Source organism: Diachasma alloeum, unplaced genomic scaffold (genome assembly GCF_001412515.2).
Source record: "Diachasma alloeum isolate Michigan unplaced genomic scaffold, Dall2.0 Dall_scaffold_00831, whole genome shotgun sequence".
In the NCBI taxonomy this organism is placed as follows: Eukaryota; Metazoa; Arthropoda; class Insecta; order Hymenoptera; family Braconidae; genus Diachasma; species Diachasma alloeum.
The window spans coordinates 38,155-55,380 of record NW_021680958.1 but is presented as its reverse complement, the minus strand read 5'-3'; the positions used below and the strand labels follow the sequence as shown (position 1 = coordinate 55,380).

Sequence of the window (17,226 nt, the reverse complement as noted above, 5' to 3'; positions counted from 1 at the left end):
AGTGAACTTTTCGGCACGCTCCGCGTGCCTAAAAGTCCAATTTCCGCCACATTGTGATGAAAAATATTGTTCGTAACTCGTGAAAAAATGTTTTTTAGCTTATGGGATTATATCACTCGCCTTCGGCTCGTGATATAAACCTCCCACTCGCCAAAAAACACTTTTTTGCACTCGTTACGAAATATACTATTTTTTCATTTTTTTATAAATAAATGTTCAAATTGTCGAAAAAAGGTCGAGAATTAAGTCATACACCTAATAATTATCCTTCTTCCGAACATCTGAAGTCAATTCAGAATCTCCAAGTCTCGGTAATAAGATCGTCAGCCGAGTCCCCAGTTACCGACTCCGTCGCTGGTGCCACCACTCCATCTCCTCCATGAACCACTCTAGTGCGGAACCACTTAAATGTCCTGGTCCGGAAAATCTCGTTTTTCAGCCAATCAAGACTCAGATAAAGACTCCCAAGAAGAATCCAGACTCAATCCCACGATGTTATCCGATGAGCGGCGGTTCTATGCATCAATATAAATCAAAATAATATCAGCAGTAAAATATATGGTCCCAAAAGAAAAATGAATAAACGACTCTCGCTTCGCCCAAGATGTGACTTCTCGACTGGAAATCCCCTCATACCGCTGAACGGTCAAACATCGGCAATACCACATTACAATATATGTATAAAAAAATATATTCTAAAAATAAGTTTTTAAAAAGGAATACAAAACAAAGATTTATATGACCTAGGATTTTAAGCAAAGATTATTCTTGTTCCTAGGCTGAAGGTTATCCCTGGCGAAATACATTGCTGACAAAAAAGGTGACACCAATTGTTTAATAGAAGATTATGTTTTTACGTGATTGACAAAACGCGGTACGTCGTGTGATTACGATTTTGATTAACAATCATTCAATTGTCATGGACATTCGTAATCACATGAAGTCCCGGGTCCTGGTGATGAATATCTAAAAAAATGACCGCATTGGAATTCACTGAAAGATTAACGCGTGCGCAGTCTAGCACTTGAAGATTGACGATTTTTTCAGGTGATTTGAGCGAGTTGATTTGCGACAAAATTATACTTGAGTTCAAGAATGTTTTAAAGTATGAGACCTTTTTCGGGCCGCCTAACTTTAGATGCCTGGAAGAATTAAGCGATTGAAGACAAATTACTTGCGTCAAGTAAATATGTCTCAGATATTAGCAGGTTTTCACAGAAAACTCACTTCTGCTGGGTGCTCGTGATTTTTTTCTCAGAAAAACTCAAGTTCAATTGACTTTTCCGTGTATTTGCAATGAACCTATTGGAAAATACCCAATAATTATGAAGCACTCTATTATATGTGAAAATCCTACAATTTCACTTATTCACTTTCCGTATCGTTTCAGAGCAACCAATCCCTCTCAATTTGAGATAGAATTCTTCGTTAACGACCTCAGCAAGCCTGGAGCATCGACCTTCGAGTCTCTGGGAGGACTAGAGTACAAGCAAAATGTCAACATTCAGTTAGAATGCGAGAGAAAACAAATTCCCACGGATGGGCTCGTCCTCCGTGGTTGGTATACCACGATAACCCTAGCAGTTTACGGATCGCTCACGAAAGCCATCACGAACCCTCCAGAATTTTCTTCGTCCGCCCCAGCTGCTCCAGTTCCTGTTTCAGTAGAGCCAAAGCCCCCAACAACGCTTCAGAGCGAAGAAACCGTCCAATCAAACTGGTACTACGAGAACAATTTGACTGAACCTCAGTCAGTACCTGAACCAGAGCTTTCAGCAACTTCTCTACCAATCCCCCAACCAATTCAAACGATAGGCACAATTCAAAAGATTGCGAAACCCCCCGAGTCTCAACAATGGATAGAAGAATCCCCAAAATCCCTTACTACCAATCCGAAGAAGCCTGCATCGCCCCCACCGGAGTCGCTGGTCTCCTTAAGTCCAGAATCAATATCAGCAGAAGAAGAAGACGATGGAGACGAAGAGCAAGAAGAAGAAGAAGAACAAGAAGAAGGAGATGATGATGATGAAGAGACGGAAAGGGAGCCTGAAGAGTCAGTCGAAGCCGTGGAACCCTTCGAACCGATTTTATCTGATGAAGAACTCATGAACGATGACATTCCTGGGACTAGCATGGACTATCAATCAGATATATCAGCAGAGCTCCATGTACTTGAGCCCCCAGATTTATTAGACCTGATGTCACTTCCTCCAACATCTATCGATTGTCATAAATCTGAATCAGACGATACCGATAGAATTCAAGAAATTCTCAAATCTTTTTCGAAATTCTTCGTTCGTCTGAATACTGCTCCAGGGCAGGAGAAAGAGAGCTTTGTTCATAATTGTGAATTGTTATGCATATATCTGGGATCTTCATGCCACATAGGAGCAGAAGATCTTCAAAATTTATCAGAGATGGTTAATGCAGGATTAGATATGGAATTAGCAAGAGCTCAGCCTCAACCAGCGTACAAAGTTCGTCATATTAAGGTAGGAGTGAGATTAGCAGAGGCTACGTGTGCTCTTGAAAAAGGTTCTGACGTTTTGCTGAAGGTGGATGCCCCAAGGAAGCTGTTGACTCTCTGCATGAGGGAGAACGTCGCCCTCCCCGTGAAACTTGCGGCTATCAGAGCTCTTGATGCAGCTCTAATCAGCCCACGAATCATCGATAATTTCCTGAATTCCGAGAACAATCTCTATAAAATAACCCTACTGATGCTGGATGAGGCGAAACTTGCTCGACTAAAATATGCACTGACTTCTTTGCTTCGGAAAATCCATACGTATGAACTACTTTCTGAAGTTAAACGGACGGGGCTGAAGGAAATTGAAATCATTGAGTTGACTCAGGCTTACACTTGTGCTCCAACACTAATGGCACAGCCTAAGAGACAGTTACCAGTGAGTATGCAGATGGAGTTCGAGCGAGAAGTTGACAGAAACCCCCAGAAGCATCTAATCTCCTATTTTAGGCATTATGGTTTAATGAAACTGGTGTTGTTAACATTAGTATGCCCACAATCGTCGACAAAATTGATCAAAGCCGTCAGAAAATTTCTAATCCACTTGACAGAAACTGAAGAAGGTCTTCTGTATCTTTTAGAGGACACGCAAGTGACGAAATCTATTTTAAAAGCTCTTAGATATAATGAACCAGGTCTGGGATCAGAAATCGCCTGGTGTCTGCAAGTAACTCAGTGTTTAGCTCACTTAAAGCATTCAAAAATTTCAAAAACAACGAATCAAAACGACTGGACTATAATGAAGAAGCTTCACTCCTTTTTAACGTATCCAGAAGGTCTACATGCAATAATTTCAGTGGTCCCTATAGGCTCATTCATCGACATTTTAATACCCCTCCTAGCAGACAGGGATTTATCGGAATTTTCCGCTGAAATAATCTCTATGACCATCAAGTATTCTAGTAGAGTTGAAATCCTGCAGTCTCGAGCATCGTCTCTTCTAGATGCTTCAAGAACGCAAGTGATTCTTCGCGATATTAGTTCTCATCTTAACATAGCAGTTCCCGCCGGCAATTGGAACTACAACGATGTGTCCTCTCTGGTGTCGACTATCAGAAAATACAGTGACAAGTCCTCAGCACTTCCTGGAGAATTAATAACATCCTGTAGAATTCTATACCATTTAACGTTTCCATCAAACGGCGACATTGATGCGATGGAATCGTACGTTGAGTTAAAACACAGGAATGTGTTGACTCAGCTGTTCGCTGCTGATGGCTTAACATCTCTCATCGCAGTTTTATCAAATTTAACCACTTACTACGAGCAACCATTTCTTCATCGAGCTACTTTAACTGGTCGAAGAGGGCTAGCTTTGGTTGGTCTCTTAATAACATGTGTTAAGCTTATTCGTGCCCTCCTACAACGATTAGTTCAGTGTATGGCTACAGACTTCAAGAATCTAACTCCAGTGGCTCCCCTTCTCGAAGTTTACTGCTTAGCCGACGCGATTCCAGGGTCTCACCATTTCGTGAAACTTCTGCAAGAGGAAATCGCCGAAACTCTTCTATTATTCACAAGAGCAGTAGATTCAGATGGTGCTGGGAACGTCGCGAAATCCCTGTGGACTCAAATGTTGGGGGAAGTATTGAGAATGATCTCCATGAGGGCTTGCAATTTCTTGCCAGGGCTAAAGCTCTTGTCGAGACTATTGCCACCTACTTTATGTAAAGGCCATAACCATGAGAAGGACGTGGCTAGAGCTCTAGGGCTGAGGAAACTGTGGTCTGCCCATCTTCAAGCCCAAGCTGGGAACCTAACAGAGACATTAAGACTCCTGTGTGCCTCTTGGAATGAACCTCTTTTAACTCTCCTATCTACAGTATGTAAACAACTCAGTGACTTAGCAGCACCAACAGCGTTACTCGTTGGAAGATGTTTGTTGGACAGGATTCTAACAGCTGCACCTTTGGAGAACAACATACCAACATTAGCTCTTCTTAACGATCTTACTCTTCACCCTCCTGTGAAGGCCACCCTACTCACCCTATTGAGCCCAACATCACGAGCTCAAGTGAAATCTGACCAGAAGTATCCACCAGTTGTGGAGATGATGTGTGCAACATTGAAAAACATCAACGATATGAATGTTCAAAGTGAAATTCTGGAAATTTTTTATACTCTTTGCGATGATAATTTGGCTCTAGTGCAAAGTAACGCTACTGAGCCCTTGGAGATTAGATTAACGCATTCTGTGCCTAGTAAGGAACCCTTAATTTCGATTTTAACTGCCCTGATTGATATTTTGGGAAATGCTGGTAAAAATTCGGAGATGAGTTTAGAAATGACGCTTCGCGTTTTACTATCTCTGACGAAACATAATTACGGACTTTATCACGTGAAAAGTTGCTTGGAAAATAATCCAGGTGCTCTCAAAGCGTTCTTAGATCACGTGGGATCTCTGGTTCAAAAGGAAGGGGATGATTCTGATAGCAGTCGTCCCTTAATGATGCTGACTGTTTCGTTCTTGGAGAGTTTGATTGCATGTGGAAAATCGAGCGAAAGGTCTCTCTACCTGCGGCACCCCCAACTGGCAGCATTGATCATGTGGGAAAAGAATGTTTCCCATCCACTGCAAAAAATTCAAGGGACTCAGGAATTGGTGAATGATTTGGCAGCGGCGCTGGAGGGGAGAGGCGAGAAGGAACCGATACCAGAAATGCTGGAGCCTCTGTTACCGACTCCAGAGGCTCTACTAAATCAATTTTCGCAGAGGTCAGTAAAAAGGCCAGCAAGCTTGTCACCAGTGAGGTATCGAAAGCATCATTGTGGCTCTGGAATGACGGCTGAGTCAACTCCAGTAGATTTGATATCTCTATCTGCAGAATTGTTGCCTGCGGACTTCAATTTATTAACTGAGGCTCAACTTTTATGTTCAAAGGCTCCATTGCCAGATTCTATGGAACCTCTGCAGGGGAAGGAGGGTGGGACTATCACTAAGGATATGCAAAGACTTAAAAATTTCCCCATTAACAAAACTAAGCAACCATTCGTGACTCCCATGAGGGGAAGAGCCCAATTTGTCTCATCCCGGGGAGGACTGTCATCTGGAGCAGTGGGAGGCAGGGGTGCAGATCCCTTCAGGTCTAGACCTCCAAACACTTCGAGGCCCCCCTCACTGCATGTCGATGATTTCGTGGCCCTCGAGACCTGCGGCGCTCAACCCACTGGACCCACCGGATATAATAAATTAAGTATTAGAGGCACCGGTCCGCCTAGGGGTGTCATCTCTAGCAGCAGGTGTCGTGCTTGGATTGCTGAACCTCGACCACCTTATCTTAGATAAATTGAGATTTTTTTCACTATGGTCTAAGTTTTTAAAATTAATTACATTGCTACCATGTAAATATTTAAATAAATTTCTTTTCCATATATTTATTGGGTTTCACTGTTGATACTTATTTACAGATTTACAGATGATACAGTTATTAATGGTAGGCTTTTTCGTTTTCTGATCTGCTCATGCTTTTCTTCTCGATCGAATTTCTGTTGAAATTTTTCGTAACGATTTTTGAAGACCTCAAACTTTTGTTGAAACTGCTCGTTTCCGTAAAGTTTTGCAGATTGCTCGTATTTCAAGGTGTCTTCTACTTTAAGTTTGTATTTGTCGAGAAGAGTGTAGATGTGTTTGCTGGGACGGATGCGATGTATGCTCATAATTCTGAGGATTTCAAGGATGTAGGCAATTTTATTCGTACAACAGGCATTTCCTAGGAGGGATCCAGCGATCACGGGATTTAAGGTGTGACCTGTGGCATCGAGACCATCGAGGAGGACTTTAGCGTCGTCCAGAGTTTGACAGCCCAGGGCTAGGACTCCCCAGGTGATCATGTCGGGGACGAGATTGTGTCTTTGGATGTCATCTAGGACTTCCTGGATAAGCATTAATGAAATGATAATTAAAAATATAATTATTTGTTTTCGCTTCGATTTCAAGATTCGCTAATTTTGAATGGGGATGACTGACAATGTTATGAGAAATCAAAATGATCTTGGTGATTTTCTTAAAAAAATTATATATGTTGCTCTGTATATTAGTGGGAATTTTCAGAAAATTTTGACGTTAGGAAAATATGTCAAACGGAAAAAATATCAGTGGGAAAACAAAGATTTGACCAACTGGCGGCGATGCACCAAAATGTTGTTTTAGGCTAAAAAAGGGTGAAATTTATGCCGCACAGTTACCAAAGAATACAGACGGCCAAATAGGATAAAAGAATACAGACGTAATGCGAAATTGAAATTTCAGGTTGGACCAGGTGTATTATTTGTGAAAAAAAATATAACTCGATAAATATGAATTCTATCGAAGAATTGCAAGAGAACTTTTTTATTCAAAACAGGTTTAAGTTTCGGGAGAAAATATTAAGACTCGAAAAAAATGGAACTTACAATGAATTTAGCAATAAACAAATTAAAAAGTTAACAATAAATCATGAGGGCATCATGCGAAAGATTCGAATAAATTATATGTTATAGAGTAGACATCGAAGAATTGCCGATACAATTGGGATTCTTTAATCTCCAATAATTCTCGAGATATTGAGTTTTTTACAACGCTGCGCCAGTCGCAGGTTCTAACCGATAAACGCTAAGTTAGGGAAACATGCTAAGCGAATCGTACACAATGGGTTCCCAGCATGGTACTTTCTTCGAACTTCAATCAACAACAAATTTCGAGGGATTGCAAAGGTGCTCGTGATTTTACATCATTTTATGACAAGGAAATGATTCCCGATAATGTCAATGGAAAGTCTACTGGTGCATAAGGCCAGCTACACCACAGGAGGTGCGCCGCCTTGAGCGACGTGGCCAGGGTAACCGGAGATTGCCGGGATTTTTTTTAGATGTCTTATAATTTGAATTTGACTCACAATTCCCCACACACTGAGAACTTACACCAGGCATCGGAGATGCCTGAAGATTGAAGACTGGAGAACGCCAATTGCACTGCCAATTCTTCGATACTTATTCTATAACATATATTTTTGTCGAATTTTTCGCACCATATTCTCATGATTTGTTATCAACAATTTAATTTGTTTATTGCTAAATTAATTTTAAATTTAACTTTTCGGGTTTGTTTTTTCTCTCGAAATTTAAATGTTTTGAACAAAAAAAAAGTTCTTTTACATTTCTTTGATAAATTTGATATTTATCAAGTTATCATTTTGTAAAAAATCACTTACCTGGTCCAACCTAAAAATGTTGATTTCGTATAGCTTAAAAAAATTTTTTTTTTAACATTTCCAGGCTCGCTTGGCACTGTTCTACATCATATTCAATTTCCATCGACATCGAAAAAAAGCCAATTGAAATAGTATGGAACGCCCCCCATAGAAGTCCGACCGCGGATTTAGACGCAGTACACCCGATACCGCGAGCGCGAGATGGCGCCAGCGTCAACTTCACGATCACGACTTCACCGATTAGGTCGGCCGGTTGGCATCACTGAAATATACTATATACTGGAAAGAGCACTGCAATGCCAGACTCGTAAACGGAAAACGAGCCAGAGAGGAGTAGATTTTCGGGGCCACCTCGCTCTCTCTCGACGGTGCGCATGCGCGTAACGTGCCTAATCACACACGGTACAAGCGAGTTGAGAAGCTTCGGTTGAGTTATGCGCAGCGAATTGATGTGTTAAAGATTGTTTTCATGCTAGACGGATAAATAAATATAGGGACGTTCTACTTTTTCATCACAGTATTGGAAAGATCAAATAGAGATCAGAACCTCGAAGCATGTTCTTGAATTTGAGGAATTAATTCCTCTTGAAATAAAAGTTTATANCGGGGCCACCTCGCTCTCTCTCGACGGTGCGCATGCGCGTAACGTGCCTAATCACACACGGTACAAGCGAGTTGAGAAGCTTCGGTTGAGTTATGCGCAGCGAATTGATGTGTTAAAGATTGTTTTCATGCTAGACGGATAAATAAATATAGGGACGTTCTACTTTTTCATCACAGTATTGGAAAGATCAAATAGAGATCAGAACCTCGAAGCATGTTCTTGAATTTGAGGAATTAATTCCTCTTGAAATAAAAGTTTATATCATTCAAATATCAACTTTCTGTTCCAGGAATTATATTGGACACACCGAAATATGAAATTCTGAATTCTGAGGACGGTACTGGCTCATAGGATGTCGATTTCCCGTCAGATTAATTGAATGAAGAATCTATTGAATTGTATATTCTTATGTATTTTTTCCATGTCAATTTACTCGTAATACAATTGTAAATACTCCATGTATAAGTATACATTAGGAACGAATAAAATTTTCAACTGTCTCATGTTATGAGTTTGAATTTTTCACAAAAATGACATGCAGTCAAAAAGAACTGAATGCCAATGCTAAATTCTATACGTTGTCCAAAGTAAGAGAATACTTTTGGAGCAGACGGTACGGCAGAGACAGGTAGCCCCCAAAATCGACCCTCTCTCTCGGCTCACTTCGGGTGGCTCAGTGCCCTTGCAAGTATATAATATTCTGTTTCTCATTTTTTCCTTGTGTTTTCCCTGTGTGTTAAGATTAATGAACACAATGTTTATCGGTTCATCACCTGTTCAATTTTAATATTTCAATAAGTGATTCACTAATTCTGAATTTCTGTGCTCACTGAATGATGTTCTAACAATAATTATAATCAAAATTCAATTCAGAGCGCGAAACAATAATTATTAAAGTTCTCACAACCCAGAATTGTTTTGTGTTCGCCACCTCTTTCATTCTCTTTTACACCATTTCAAAAGCATTTAATTATTTTTGCTGGAAAAATTATATGACCGATTCTGATGCTCCTTCGCTAATTCGGAGTATTTTCTCCTCATTCATAATCTTTTACACAACATTATTCAACGATGCCATGAACTTGAAACTTTGATGAATCATCTGAAATTGTTTCAAATTCTCTATGAAATCCCGAAATTCTTGTGAATTTTGCTTGGGATACGTGGAAATTTTGGTGAAATTATTCTTCTTTCCCATTTGAATCAATCAGAATAGGGTGAACTGCCCATATGCGGAACACTACCCAAGAACGGAACATTTCTCAGATTTTACGAGATTTCTCAAATTTCGGCCAAGCTATCGATTTGATTTTTTTTTCTAAATTAAGTTTATATCCCTCCTCATGACGTCATCACAAATCTGATCGGCTATCGATTACCTCCTGCTGAATATTGCAGAAAAATCCTGGCAGCCGCCAGGTTGCGGCGATTGATAGTTACGCGTGCCATTTGACGGGTTTTTTTTGAAGCGATGTTTTTTAGATTTTAAATCACAAAATGCGGTAAGTTGTGATTGATATTGATATAAAATCCTTCATTCTTCAATATTTCCATATCAATTTCATCAGAAAAATGCTATTGTATTGAATATATGGGGGTTCCGTCTTTAGGGTTAGTTTTCCACGCAATTCCAAACGAACGGAACACTCATACGGGTGGATACCTATGTCAAGTGGGAATACGGTGATACTGTGGAAAGTGTATTGGCGGTTAATGAACTAATAATTTAATGAAGTTAATCAGAACCGTATCCCTAAATTAGTTTATTTTCTTCATTTTTTCGTGTAGATGGCTTCAAAAGGTAAAAACACACGAAAAATACACGAAGAGGAGGGAGAACAATCAGCCAAGGCAGAAGAGGTTAGGAAACCCTCTCAACGGTTTAAATACACAAAAAAAATCTAGAAGAAGCGATTGAGGCTGTGAAATCGGGGAACAGCTCTCTAAATAATGCATCAATTAATTATGGTATCCCCAAAACTACATTGCATTCACGAGTCAACGACAAAGTATCTGGATACTCTCATGGTCGTCAGTCTGTATTGACAGTTGGGGAAATCCACCGAAAAGATATAAATTTCGGGAGGAATTGAACAAAATTGTATATTTTCTGATTAATATCCTCGATATGACTGCGCATCAGGAATTAATCTCTCAACGTCACACTAACCTCCAATGTTCCGTAAATGGGCAGACGATGTTCCACTCTTGGCAAAAGTGTTCCGTCCTTGGTATATTCGATGTGCGTGTACTTATTAATTATTTCCAATTATTTCCCATCAAGTGATAGGTTCCTTCATTTTTTCTCAGAAAATAGACTAAATTTGGAATTAGGCAGTATTTTTCTTGAATTTTTCAAGAGAAAATTTCAATATTTCATGACTGTGTAAACTTCTGAAAGGGCTTAAATGTTCCGTAAATGGGCAGTTCACCCTACTTACTGCAGAAGTTCCTTAACCNGTAGTTGGGGTCGCGTGACTCCTGCACATTAGTTTTATTTGGTAGATTCCGCCTTTTCCTATCAATTGTTCTCCCATGGTTTATTCAAAAACTCTAATATTTGAGAGATACTGAAAATTTGTTCTAATGTCCGAAAAACTCGTGGATTTTTTCTATTTTTTTCAGAAAATTTCATAATTGTTTTAAATTTTCTGGAAGCTCGAATCATCTTACATTCAGAAAAAACCGACAATTTTATGATTTTTGATGGAACTTGTAAACTTCCTGAAGGTTCCTATAATTCATCCTCTATCCATTCTATTTGAAGGGGATTTTGTAAAATTGAACACATCGTCACGAATTTCCTAAAATCTTAATCTTCCTGGTCTTAAGTTAAGACTCTTAACGGTTTTGGCTTTGCATTGTTATCTCAGCCAAACTGAAAGGCTCCTTTTTCATAGTCGCTAGTGCCGCCGTGGCCGCGACGCTGATGCTCTTTCCTTATATCTTTTTTCATTTTTTTTCCTTATTTCTTTCAAAAATGGATGATTCATCATCGTCTTATTATACTGAGTGTTAAGATTCATGAACATAATGCTTATCGGTTGATCGCCTGTTCAATGTCAATATTTCAATAAGTGATTTACTAATTCTGAATTTCTGTGTACTCTGAAATTTTCACATTTCTATAGTTCTATCAGTTTCGGCTTTGCATTATTATCTCAATCAAGCTGAGGGGCTCCCTGTTCATATTTATAACGCGATTGCGGCTGTGACGTTGATGGCATTTTCTATACCCTTTTTCCTGCCACATCCAATATTGGTTTACTGCCATAGATTTTTTTCAATAAATTCATTCGTTAATTCAATCAATCTTTTCATATCATCAATATAATTGTGGGCGTAGAATATCGTCACTTCATCCTTTTTTGTGAATTTGAAATTCAAGTTAATGGTCAAATGATATGATATAAATATCATCATTCTTATTCTGTGCTATTACGGAATATTGAGTTCCAGCTTTTTATTCATAATAGAATTTTTCAATTTGGATATCATTATTTTTTCAAAGCAAAAAAATGATCTTCGCTTTCAGTGTGGTTCATTTAGATTCGCCTATACTTGACGTAAAATATATCAGACAATCTCATAATTCTAGCTATTGATTCTAATTGACTTTGTTTGAAATTTCATTCTTTTTCAACAGTACAACTGCTATTTACTCATAGTTACGAAGGAACCTTTTTTAAAAATTGGAAAAAATAGAAAGTTGATTTTTTGAAATAGACTAATGAAATGATTGAAAAATCTCGATTTTCAGAGACCATGACCATTTTTAACAGTAAATGATTCAATCATAATCAATTTTTCACTCCAAGAATAATTTTTCCTGAGTTGTAAGTAATCTTCCTGATCCCAGAATTTAACCAAAAATCAATTACATGCCAAAACAATTATATTGTTGGAAGTTTCAACCATTCCATTATTTATTGCTAAGAAGGGAATATTGAAAAAACCAAGTATTTGTGGAATTTTGTTCAAATGCCACTGATTATCCATCCTTTATTTTCGAGTTTACCCTAGTCAATGTATTAGGTGTGTGACTTAATTTTTACAGATTTTTCAGTCAATTTAATATAAAAAAATTGAGAACAACGAATTTAATCTTGGAAATATTGTCCATCATTTTCTATGACCTTGCGCCATCTCTCAGGTAACATTCGAATGCCGTTGCGAAAGAAACTTGCAGGCTTCGAGGCGATACAGTCATCGAGGAATTTACGCACATCGTCCAGCGTTTTAAACTGTTTATCCACTAAGGCGTGCTGCATGGACCGCAACAAGTGATATTCGGATGGGGCCAAGTCTGGTGAATATGCCGCGTGCGGGAGAACTGCCAATCCCAAGTTCAAGAGGGTCTTCTGAGTCGCGCGAGCATCGTGAGGTCGAGCATTGTCATGCATCAGTATGACTTGTCTGCTTCCTTGCCCAGTAATGGCCTTTTCCGATCAAGTTCTTCGCTCAGTTTGTTCAGTTGTCGGCTGTAGCGTTCCGTAGTCACCATCTGACCTGTTTCCAGGAGTTCGTAATAAAGCACACCCTTCATGTCCCACAGATACACAGGAGAATCTTCTTTAAGTGGATGTTCTGTTTCGGCGTCGATGTACTGGATTGTCCGGGATCTACCCACGAGCTGCAAGCTCTTGTTGCGTTTACATTGAGTCTTCATCCAGTAGAGTTTGCAATTCCGCATATTCAAACATTCGAGGCTGTCCAGGGCGCGGCTGGTCACTAAGATCGAAATCACCACCTCTAAAACATTTGTACCAATAATTACACGTTTCATAAGACAGATCGTCGGCACCATGGACACTACATATTGATTCCTGTGCTTTACAAGCATTTTTTCCTTGTTGGAATTCGTATAAAATGCAGTGCCGAAGTGCACATGCAGTGTTATCAGTTGCCATCGTAAACTCTGTTATTCTGAGAGGTTATGCAACTCACAGAGACTTGTCGTTCAGTGATCTGAAACCTTTTGTCCGACCTTCCAAAACCAGGAAAGACCGCGAATATATTTCTATTTTAAATATAATTTTAAGCTCGAAGAAAAAATCTGTAGAAATTAAATCACACAACTAATAATTGATAAATTGGATAAGTGAAAATTTTTTAATAAAAAGTATACCGTCTTTTTCATTCTACTGAGAAAATTAAATATTCTTCGGTTTTGTGGATTAGTATTGATATCATTAAACAATAATCGAATGAAAAAAATCGAAAACAAATTATTTATGTTAATTAGGAATTTGATCTGTTAATTCTTACTCTCTATCTCTAGAGACTACCGTGTCAATTCTCAACTCTCATCACCAAAAAAAAAGTTTAATTCCACTGATTATAAACGAAACCATATGTAGAAAATATGCACCGATGTATTTATTGTAGACACGATGTTTGTTCCTTAATTCAGATTATCAGTCCACTTTATAATTCACGCGCACTTTTTTCAAATAGCGCCGTCGCGCCCGCCCCGCTGATTTTCATGAATATTCACATGAGAATGCGTCATTCGTGCGCGGCCACAACATTTTTGACATGCTCTCCGTCATGACCACTGAAATGTAGTATATACTGGAAAGGGCACTGATCCGCCTGACGCGAGCCGACAGAGAGGGGCGATTTTCAAGGATACCTATCTCTCTCGTACCGTCCGCTCAAAAAGTTTTCTTACCTTCTAGAACGTATAGAATTCAGTATTGGCCTTCAATTTTTGTTGTTGCATCATTATAACATAGAATTGATCATTTTTTTCCAATGTAATAATACTCGGGCCATTTACAATTTAATTAAAATAATTCCACATGGGAAAAATACAAAAAAATATACAATTCAAGAGATTATTTGTTCAATCAATCTGAAGGTGTATCGAAATCCTCTGAGTCGATATCGTCATCAGTATTCGGATTTTGAAATTTAGGTATGTCCAATATAATTCCTGAAACAGAAAGTATAAATTGAATGATATAGGTTTTATTTTGAGGGAATTCCAGGGACTCTCAAGTTCAGGAAAATGCCTCGTGTGTCGAGGAGTTGAATTGGAATCTGTTTATATCTAGTTGTCCCAATACTGCAATAAAAAATGAGAACATTGTAATTGTGAATTGTTTTAATGCATGAAGAATACAAGAGAAATCCAATGAAGACAACATCAAAATACACGATTTTTCCTCTAATTTTCTACGAAATAGCTGTTCGTGGATTAGAGGATATTTTTTTATTCTCACAATGGGACAATTATCGCCAAGACGTAAATAGCAACAATTGAGTGTGCACCACTCAGAGTACATAAGCTTTTTAACTCGCATGTACATGCTCGTTCTACGCATGCGCAACGCCTGCTAGAGTGAGACAGGTATCCTTGAAAATCTACCTCTCTCTGGCTCGTTTTCTGCTTACGGGCCTAGCATGGCAGTGCCCTTTCCAGTATATACTACATTTCAGTGGTCATGACAGTCTCCAATGCATGCTTTTTATGAAAATGATGCTTTTTTATTAAGAGGATTTAGTAAGGATGTTTGAATTTTCACTTTCGATTCGAGATATTGCCCACGCTTTTTTTAAAGTAAGGATTCCATTCGATGATTCCGTGAACTGAAAATTTCCTCGAATTGTCCTTAAAATCTGAAAATGTTTTCTATTTTTTTTTTAGAGAGCTCGAGAGATTTGTGAAATTGGTGCGGAAACGCGACAAATTTGTCAATTTTTTAAAATTAACTAATGTTTTCATTTCGGCGAATCAGAATGCAGTGTTCAAAGTCACATGATACTCCCACATCATTTTTATTCATCAACTTTGCAATCCTTTATTGTGGTACTTTTTTCTTGGAATTCAGATCCATTTCACAATATTTTCTTTTGTAATAACTAAATTAGTGTGGGCATACGCGAACAATATTATCTGATAGATATGATTATGAATTATTTGCTCGTTCCTTATTTCAGACTAAAAACACACTTTGAATCTCACGCTCATTTTCGCTGAAGTCGCTCATGAAAATGCCTAATTCGCAGAGCCCATTTTTTTCCAATGCCATCTGTCGGTGTTCCCCCTGAGAAGCTTGTTCTCATTCGAGATATTTTGAGTTCGACTTTGTGCAATACGAATTTTCTCCCTCGTGTCTTTTATAGAATAGAATATTTCAGTGGTTGGCATACATATGGTCATCCGAAACTGTATTAGTTGGTGTATGGTACACCTAGGAACTAAAAAGACATGTACAAACTTTAGAGTTGTTGCATTTCGAAATAGTATTTATTCGAAATGTGAAAAATTAAATTAGTTGAATATTTGGACCCTGTCATTACCAGAATCAACGATTATCGAGAACTTATCGTGTTGGAATCGTTGAAATATTTTAACAGGTATATACGCCCTGGTGATCCAACAACGACGGTACAATGACGGTATAACGTCGTTGTTCCGTCGTTGATTTCAATTGTCGATTTTGGGGCTAGAAAAGAGGGAATGACCCCTAAAAACATTATAAAAGTTTATATATGAGGTATTGATTCATATTGGTACCGTTAATTGCATTGTTATTTATCAATTGGATGAAATAATTATTAGTGGTGAGAATGATGATAGAAGCTTGTAGGGGGAATGCCGCGAGATGGCGGTAGCGTCTATTTCCCGCTCGGATCGGTAAAGTCGACAGTAGTAGTTGCCAGGTTGGTCTGACCAGTAGTCTGCCGAGCTAGTTAACGGGTCTGCAATGTTGTCGCATGTCTTGTTATTTTATTTTAGGTAATCAAAAGTGCACAGAAAATAGGAATCGCATCGGATATATTTTCGTATGATTAACTTCAGATAATAATAATTATTTTTACATTGTTTTAATTTATTTTATAATGTGTTTATTAGGGGGGGCATGATAACACAGAGTTGCAAATTCTAGCTAAGGCGAGGGGATTTCAAAATCTATCTGAGCCACCCCTCAACCCTCCGTTCGCATGTGTTAATTGAATAAATTAAAAAATCTCATTAATTAAGATTTCACGAGGGGGTAAAAGGGGGAGGTATGATGGCGAATGGTTGCAAATTTTACTCAACAAGGGGAGGGGTTGTCAGAATCTATCTGAGTCAAAAAATGCAAATCTCGAAAATTGTGACTTTGCAAGGGGGGGAAGGGGGAGGTTCAGTGGCGGAGGGTTGCAAATTTTAGCCAACTAGGGGAGGGGGTTCCTGAAACTGACTGAGCCACCACCATCCGTCTGTTCGCATGTGTTAATTAAGTAAATTAAAAAATGCTTGGATGAAAAATCGAAATTTCTTTAATCAAGATTTCACTAGGGGGCAGAAGGGGAATATACGACGGCGGAGGGTCGCAAATTTTACCCAACAAGGGAAGGGGTTTGTCGAATCTCACTGAGCCCCCCCCATGCGTTGATTAAATAAAAAAAAAAGTTAAATATATAATGAAAATCGCGAAAATTGATAATTTACGAGGGACTGCAGGGGGAGGTATGATGGCGGAGGGTTGCAAAATTTACTCAAAAAGGGGAGGGGATTTTAAAATCTAGCTGAGGGGGTGCCCATCTCTCTGTTAGCATGTGTTGATTGAATAAAAAAAATTGTTAAATAAAAAATGAAACTTGAAAATTGACTTTGCGAGGGCGGAGGGAAGGGGGAAGTTCAGCGGCGGAGGGTTGCAAATTTTAGTCAACTAGGGGAGGGGGTTCCTGAAACTGATTGAGCCACTACCATCCCCACTACAAAAAGTCGTGTGTGAATTTCAGATACATTTGTTCCATTTCTTAAGTAGGGAATGTCCCAGTTTTTAAGTAGTCAAATGTAACTGAATTTCAGACAACTCATCTATCTTAAGTGGAAGATACTTTACGTCTTAATTTTTGCAAATTATCATCTTTTTCTTTCGTCATGATTAATACTGCTTGGGGGGGGGGGG

General features: G+C 38.7%; 2 protein-coding genes across 3 annotated transcripts in view; one reads left to right on the top strand and one right to left on the bottom strand.

The window, feature by feature from the left end:
• Positions 1–5,881, top strand: part of LOC107044878 (protein virilizer) — a 65,923-nt gene extending 60,042 nt beyond the window's left edge. For both annotated transcript variants that reach the window (XM_015266937.2, XM_015266936.2), the window contains one exon: positions 1,391–5,881. In XM_015266937.2, coding sequence (XP_015122423.1) covers positions 1,391–5,810 — 4,420 coding nt within the window. In that variant the 3' untranslated portion in view covers positions 5,811–5,881. The remainder of the gene's footprint in view (positions 1–1,390) is intronic.
• A 45-nt stretch (positions 5,882–5,926) lies between these two features.
• Positions 5,927–6,409, bottom strand: LOC107044877. The gene has a single exon (XM_015266935.1). It carries the CDS (start codon positions 6,407–6,409, stop codon positions 5,927–5,929), a length of 483 nt encoding a protein of 160 aa, XP_015122421.1.
• Between the last annotated feature and the right edge of the window lie 10,817 nt (positions 6,410–17,226).

Bases quoted from the DNA above. Each gene is read 5' to 3' on its own strand.
- LOC107044877 (XM_015266935.1), bottom strand. From the start codon at position 6,409: ATGCTTATCCAGGAAGTCCTAGATGACATCCAAAGACACAATCTCGTC.